The sequence below is a fragment of the Paramacrobiotus metropolitanus genome, unplaced genomic scaffold, assembly GCF_019649055.1.
Source record: "Paramacrobiotus metropolitanus isolate TYO unplaced genomic scaffold, Prichtersi_v1.0 Parri_scaffold0000367, whole genome shotgun sequence".
In the NCBI taxonomy this organism is placed as follows: Eukaryota; Metazoa; Tardigrada; class Eutardigrada; order Parachela; family Macrobiotidae; genus Paramacrobiotus; species Paramacrobiotus metropolitanus.
This window is the reverse complement of record NW_026570587.1, coordinates 1-7,532: the sequence shown is the minus strand read 5'-3', so window position 1 is coordinate 7,532 and position 7,532 is coordinate 1. Positions and strand designations below refer to the sequence as shown.

General features: G+C 43.1%; 1 protein-coding gene across 2 annotated transcripts; it reads left to right on the top strand.

The window, feature by feature from the left end:
- Positions 1-2,743: 2,743 nt before the first annotated feature.
- Positions 2,744-6,509, top strand: LOC129602235 (atrial natriuretic peptide receptor 1-like). Of its 2 annotated transcripts, none has more exons than XM_055501229.1 (12): positions 2,744-3,234; positions 3,316-3,357; positions 3,576-3,600; positions 3,725-4,029; positions 4,296-4,339; positions 4,430-4,468; positions 4,691-4,864; positions 4,922-5,062; positions 5,174-5,224; positions 5,399-5,575; positions 5,791-5,950; positions 6,187-6,509. In XM_055501229.1, exons 1-12 carry the CDS (start codon positions 2,898-2,900, stop codon positions 6,258-6,260), a joined length of 1,569 nt encoding a protein of 522 aa, XP_055357204.1. In that variant the 5' UTR covers positions 2,744-2,897; the 3' UTR covers positions 6,261-6,509. The 2 variants fall into 2 exon arrangements, with proteins under 2 accessions (XP_055357204.1, XP_055357205.1); XM_055501230.1 differs by having other exon boundaries at positions 4,691-4,777; positions 6,187-6,508.
- Positions 6,510-7,532: the final 1,023 nt, after the last annotated feature.

Sequence of the window (7,532 nt, the reverse complement as noted above, 5' to 3'; positions counted from 1 at the left end):
ACCTGTACGATGAAGTCCCGCTTCCGCAGCCTAAAGACCCTGCAGAGGTTCGTCAAAATTTTATTAAAATCGGGTGATGGAAATACTAGTTGTTAGGTTATAATGTTTTACAGATAATCGTTCAGTCGTTGCACAACGCGTTGATTCAACGCGTTCCGGGCTTCCTCCGCGAGTTAGCAGATTCTGCTGAACAAGGGATGATAGACAGGTCCCCTGCACTGGGAGTGGATGTGTGGCAGGAAGTGTTCGCCCTTCTGGACACAGTAACTCGAACCCTGCGCCGCAGGGTGTGCTGTGCGTGGGAAGCAATTCTGGACACATCTGCACTGAAGGGCGACATTGTCATCGAAGTAAGCGCTGCTGGCGACATTCTGCGCTGTTACTACTACTTGGGATACGCCCTGACTGCGCCCATCTTCAAGTGCCTGCGGCCCTCTATCAAGCACGTCATCCTGCATAACCGCGGCGCCAATAACTTCGTCAGTTTTGATGCCATCTTCGCCGTTTTAAACGTGATTCGCTACATGGCGCTGTCCGACTCCGGGATCCACCTGACGGCAGTGTATGTCGCTGGCATGAGAAACTTGATCGCCGACCTCGGGTATTTTCTTGTTAAACCGGCGGGGCCACAGAGCTGTGCGGTTCATGATCTCGACGACTTCGTTGAAAATGGAATGCCGCATTTTAACTCGGGTCACCTGAACCATTTCATCGCATCGTGCCGGGATCTGGCGTGCGACGCCATTCATCTGGTCCGATGTAGTATGCGCCTCCTGTTTGACCAACAACTGGATTCCTTCCACCAGATCATCCAGCTTTTAATCGATATACCGATGACGCGACTGGTTTTTAGCGGGGATGGGGCGTCCACTGTGTGGGATGCGTTGGAGGCGGCGCTGCCGACGCAGAGCAACAACGAATTGCGGGCACTGGCAGACTGGTTGACCGCAATCGCGACGGACAACAGTCAACGATTTCAGCGCATGGAGCTCAGCAAAGTAAGGACCAGTGTTGAATAATTTTTACTAGATTTTCTCGCAACCGCCACAGGGCTCCAGTTTAGAGTTAACGCATATCCACGGATCACCCATATATACGTTCATGCATGGTGTAATCGGCTTTAATATTCGGCTACCGTTCTTAACTCTAAAGGGAAGTCCGTCGTAATTATACATATACATATTCTATAATCAAGCATCAATACATTTAAGTGCTCTGATACAGCAGAAGATCCGAAATTGACTGCTTTACATAGTCACCACGTTTTGACTACTTAACTTTCACATGTACATTTTCTGATCAGAGTTAGTCATGTCGCGCTTAAAACGAAGCCCATATTTAAAAACAAAGATGTTATTGGAACTGTGATTAGCAGTTCATCGTGTTGATCCATTTTTGGTCCACCGTATTCCTTGTTTATAGATGTTGTGCACGATGCAGACCGCGGATCCGCGTCCGTCCTCGCATTACCGCGGGAAGAAGTGGTGCAGAGATGGACTGCAGGATCTTCGCTTAGAGAAGCTTTCCCCCATTACCCTTCGCTTCCTTTTCATGTTACCCGATTTCTTGCGTGCCTACCTTGCTGAATTTCCGGTACCAACGAACTCGGAGTAACAAGCGGCCGTTTTCGCCCAACATCCGTCTACTGTTGCTGCGGTAAAATTGTTATCACTTAAGTTGCGGTTTTATTTTGTTCGCTTGCACATCTTGCTGTGTCGGGCGTTTTTATGGGCGGTGTTTTGAAGTTTTGATTGTGTTTTTTCACCACAGTGACATAATCAGTATTATTCTGTCCCTGTTCTATTAGCGATGACGTATTCCATCTGTGTTTTTATCGCATAGCCTGTGATCAGATGCTGCGATTTGTCGTCGGCTACTTATTGTTGAGCCGTCTTTGTGTGACTTGGTTTGAGTGAACATCAATGTGATTAAGTATTGTAATTAGCATCCTTGCGATACTGTTTGTATTTGTACAGTGAGGGGTTTAGGGAAACAGTAATGTGTACCTGGCGGAAGTTACACATCGGTAGGTATGTCAGTATGATTGTGTACTGTAGCGTATAATATGGACCGTATCGTAGCGCTTTATCGTTGTGTATCGCAACTGAGCAGAGAGCTAACTGAATGTAATGGCAAGAAGCGTAACCAGAGAACGGAAGAAGCACAGGAAGTTGCTAGGACAAAGGTCAGCGAACAGAAATGTGTTTACTTTAAACGCCTTGAGCTTATAAATCAGTACTCGTATTGTAAATTAATGTAGCTTTCCTTCCACAGCAGCCTAGCCAGTTCCGGCAACTGGCAGCCGCTATCCTGGATTTATTTGAAGTGGTAAGAGGAATGGTAGCATCGTTTGACTGACCGGCTGTCACTTTTCCTGGATCGCGAGGAATTCGCCCAATATATGTGCTGTTGACTGTGCTTACCGAAAACCAGTTTAAAGACATATAAGAGTTTGACGGCTCTTGGCAGGTCTTTTGTGCAACGCATTTTATAACAGTAGTGGTGCTATCGCGAAAAAGAGGCGAGGTACTCAGTCTTACAAGTTTGAAGTTAGTTACCGCCAAGAACAACCAAACAACATCTACTATTTACAAAGTGTTCAGACAGTCAAGCTATAATGCCGAAACCGGTTACTTCGACAATAATACAAGCAAAAAACCTCCAGCTAGATATGGAATTATGACAAGTCTGCCTTTAAGCCGTTATTAAAAATCATCAAGAAACCGTCTAACTTATTCAGAAACATCACACTAGATCATAAAGCGCGAGTGGCGCGTTACTTTCAGCTACTTACAAAAAATCAGTCAACAGACACGACAGAAACGGACAGCTATTTGCACTTATCAGGAAATAGATCTCAAACATTTAGCAAACTTCTTATCGCGCCAAGATCCGCGATGTATCCATCCAATGCTCAAATTTTGTGCTTTCTGTTTCTATCGGTTTGTGCTGCTATCAGTTGTGTAATGGCATCCGCCGTGGACGTAGCGTTAATGCAGTTTTATTTGTGGGGCGACAAGACATCCACCAGTTTGAGCTTCGTTGCTCCGGTGATGGCTAAGGCAGAAGAAGATCTGGCGTCTTACAAAGATGTTATGAATATAACCAGGGTCCTCATCTATGACCGCAACGTGACAACATGCGACGGGATGGACCAGAAAGCTGCATTCTGGGCCACACGCTATTATTACCATAATTTGGTTGGAAATCCGGTCCTGGGTATATTTGGCCCCGGTAATACAGGGAAATGCGTTTTTCATCAAATGTGATGGATAAATTTCACTATTAGTGTTTGTAAATTATTTCGTGTTACAGGATGCCGAACAGCTGCATCTTCTGTAGCTTCCTTGGCTAGAGGTAAGCAGGTGCAACGAGCCAATGGCAAATACTCGTACTTAAATGCAAAAGACAAAAGTGAAACTATATAGGTTTGCAGAACACTTCGTATTTAAAGCCAATACGGCACAACTGGCCCGTTTTTCCGTCATTGATTTATGCATTTACCTAAATAAGTAGGCAAGAAAAGCCAAATCTTTATGATTATGAGCAACCAACAATAATTAAATGCTTTGCAGAATGGAATACTCCGATGTTAACAAGGTAAGGAAACGTAACAGCCCAATGTTACCGGGATAAATGTTTACGTATTTGTTGGGAACATTTCTAGAAACCGAGTTTTAGCGTTACGTCTGCAGTTACTTTAAACAGCTTAATGTATTTTTAGCACATTCGAAGATTATGGTTTATCCAACAAGAAGCGTTATCCAACACTAACCAACTTCTCTCCCTATATTCATCAGAATCTGAATATGTTCCTGTACAGACTATTAGATCACTTCGGCTACAGCACCGTGGGAATACTGTGTGATGATGCCAATGATAATTTGGGTTTATATGTGCCAACGTGTACAGGCGTATTCGACACTCTTCGTTTGCAGTATAATATCAGCGCCAGCCGATTCTACGTAAATGCTACGGATGAGCTAAATGTCAAGTTTTATTTGGAACAGATAAAATCTATTGCTCGAGGTGCGTGAAAAAATGCGTGTCAGGCGGTCAGCCCGTGCTTCGCTTCTTAATCAATCACCGATTTTAAGGTAATTATGTATGTTCACTCATATCATCAAACGATTAGCGATTAGTGCCCCTGGGTTACCGAATTTTCATTCGTGTAAATCCAGGAAGCATGTTCTGCTGCTTTCCTAACAATGAATGCGATTTTTACCTGTTCTTTTGCTAGCTGGGATACGAAGTATTCATTTCTCCCTTAACGGTAAACGAAAATGTTTTTGCAGTTGTCATCATCATTGCCCATGGCGACCGGATTCGTCCGATCATGGTAAACCGTTTAACCTTGGTGCCGATATCGTCTGCACCAGTGTGAATTGATTCACCTACTTCGCATAAACATTTTGTGGTGTATTTTCAGCTGGCAGCATTGGATAAGAAGATGACGGAGGGCGATTATGTGAGTTACAGCCCTGCTCAGCCAAGTTGGTGCAGTTTTGCAAAATAATAGGAATGCTTCTGTAACGCATTCTTAGTTTTGCGTTTATATGAAACATGTGTTTGTTGTCATTGTTTTAGTCATCACTACAAAATGCTGGTATTTGAAACAGGTTACCAAAACACTCTTAAGAGAATTGTGCTTGTGGTGAGCTCGAAAGTTTAAATTTTTGCTTAACTGCAGGTTTATTTCGCATTTGAACCTTTTCCAAGCAAAAGATTTTTCGGTAGTATTTCTTGGGATACCGGAGACAGCGATAAGCGTGGCGCGGTAAGAACGATTTCCAAAACCGTATCGCCAGAGTTGTGGATTTTCCGTGTACAGACTCTGTATTTGTCCTGTTCCTTAAAATCCCTGGTAAAAGGTGCTGCTGTACTCAAGCTTCTTTCGTCTTACGTTTGTTCTTTCTACCAGGATGCTCGTACGGCATTTCGTTCACTCTTCGTATTATCTCTACGCAAACCAGATGCCACGCCCGAGTACCGTAAGGTTACAGACGAAATAAAGCGACGGTCACAAAGCATAACCAACTACACATACGCCGCCGGAGAGGAGGTAATTGTGACGAAATCAAATAAAACCCCGCGCTTTACCCTTTACTACATAATTAATCAGAACGAAGTTCAGCGAAAACTTAGTAACCCCGTAACCCTTGTTTTTTGGAAGGTCAACCCATTTGCTATGGCGTACTATTACGCTCTCGGCATTTACGCCAAGGTAATGATCAGTAAACTGCCCTAGCCAGTCGGTTTTTGACAGTCCAGGGTTCTTTCGTCCCGTCAAATCGTTTAGTGGAGTTTAACTGCCACAGTTACGACAAAGTACCAAACTGCTAATTTTTTTTCCGGCTGTTATGTTGTCCGTTTTCGTCTGAATTGGCTTCTACTCTAGGTGGTAAACCACACTATCGCGGCTGGAGGAAATCCTCAAGATGCGTATTCAATGAGCAAAATGATGTGGAACCGCACGTACACAATTTTAGGCCAAGACATCATCATTAGCGCTAACGGCGATCGCGAGACTGACTGGACACTGAACCAGATAGATGTCGAAACCGGCATGTTTTTGGTAAATTGACCAGTGTTCTATTAACAGAACCATTACTTGAGGTGATTATTCACCACTGAACTTGATAAAATTATGCAGAAAACTGAGGTATCATCAGGTGACTGTATTTTTCTATCGCTTTCATTCTAATTCTAACAAATTTGACGAATTACTACTTCTACGTTTGCGAATCACTGCTAACCTCAAATTACTATTCGTCTTCGATCTGCTTCTAGCCAGTGATGGAATATTCTGCCAGGCGCAAAATCGTGGAACCCTCTCGGGACCCAGTGGATAACAGCACCCGCCAAATTGTGTGGTACAACCGTGATAGCCCGCCTCCTAATGAACCAAAATGTGGCTATCGTGGAGTCAAACCACAGTGCGATGCTATAAGTACGTGCATCAATTGAGAAAAGTGTAACTGGATTTTGCCTGCAGTTTAGCTTGAACGGTTTGAGTTTGTGAATCTTCTTTCTATATACTGCTGCATTTTACAAACAGAAAACTCCTGAATCTTTGAAAGACACCTTAAGTAACGCCAGGCGCGCGTAAACCGCTAAAATACGGGCAGCTTCAGAGTATTGCATTTTTCAATCTGCATTACCAACTAAATTTTGTTTTGATTGCAGAACCACCTAACCAATACCAGCAGCTGGCTGCCGCTGTCTTAAACCTGTTTGAAGTGGTGAAAGGAATGTTCTAAGATAGCTAATCTGAATCTGCCCGGCTCCATGTTTTATTGATTTACAAGTCTGGCAGATCTTTTAGCCGCTGCTTTCTACTGCTCGTTCCTGCAATAAAATTTGTACGATGTTGTATGGCAAATCAAAATATTTTTTAAGCATACTACAATAGTACGCTACCATTTTACAAAACACGAGAATTTTTTGAATTTGGAGGGGGAAAATGTGCCCTGGTCAGAACTCAACGATAACAATTCGCATTTATCAGCAGTTTATGATATGTCGAACTAATGCATAAATGCAACAATTAAAACATGCTTGTTTAGCGGATATGAATAAAGCAGAAACGCGATGGCAAACCCGTTTAAATGCCGATGAATTATCTTGGTTTTCTATATTGACATCAAATTCTCCACCTTCTTCTTGTTCAGGTTTGTTGCTGCGGTAAAACCACTTGAAATCACTGCGGGAAAAAAAGTGAAGCCATACATTCACCGTCTGTATAATGAGCAATCTAGCAGCATCTAAAAGAGTGCTCAGAATTATGTTAAAACCGGTTACTGTGAAAATAATACCAGCAAAGATCCTCCAGCTAGATATATATATCAGGTTTACTGACGAAGACCGCTAATAAGGACTGTCAAGGAAGTGCCGAACCTACCAGGAAAAACTACATTCAATTCTGAAGCGCACCCCTGAGCTGCGCGTTAGTTTCCCCTTGTTTGTAAAGAAGCAGCCATTAAACAAACAAATATCGACAATCAATCTTTCTGCAGTCTTATCGTAAAACTGATGTTCAAATTTTAGTAAAATTCAAGGACCTGGTTATCATTCAGTCGTTTGCTGCATCTGCAATGCATCCACCATTTGTACTCTTTTCGGCTTTTGCTTTAATCCGCTGTGTAGCGGCAACCCCCGTGGACGTCGCGTTGGTGCAGCTTTTTTTATTTGGCGATAAAACACCAACCAGTCTGAGCTTTGTTGCACCCGTGATTGCTAAGGCACAGGAAGATATGGCACCTTACAAGGATACTTTGAATATAACCAGAGTTCTCATCTATGACCGTAACGTGCCGTAACGTGACATGTGAATGTGATGGGATGGATCAAAAAGCAGCATTCTGGACTACGCGCTATTTTTACCATGAGGCGAATGACAATCCGGTTATGGGGATATTCGGCCCAGGTAATAAACGGAATAAAATAAAGCTGACAAAATAAATTTCACTGCTGATGTTTGTAAATTGTTGTTTGTTATAGAATGCTCAGCAGCAGCATCATCCATAGCTGCT

Bases quoted from the DNA above. Each gene is read 5' to 3' on its own strand.
- LOC129602235 (XM_055501229.1), top strand. From the start codon at position 2,898: ATGTATCCATCCAATGCTCAAATTTTGTGCTTTCTGTTTCTATCGGTT. The intron at 3,235-3,315 runs GTAATACAGGGA...TTCGTGTTACAG, and splicing joins CCTGGGTATATTTGGCCCCG to GATGCCGAACAGCTGCATCT. The intron at 4,469-4,690 runs GTGAGTTACAGC...GCTTAACTGCAG, and splicing joins AGATGACGGAGGGCGATTAT to GTTTATTTCGCATTTGAACC.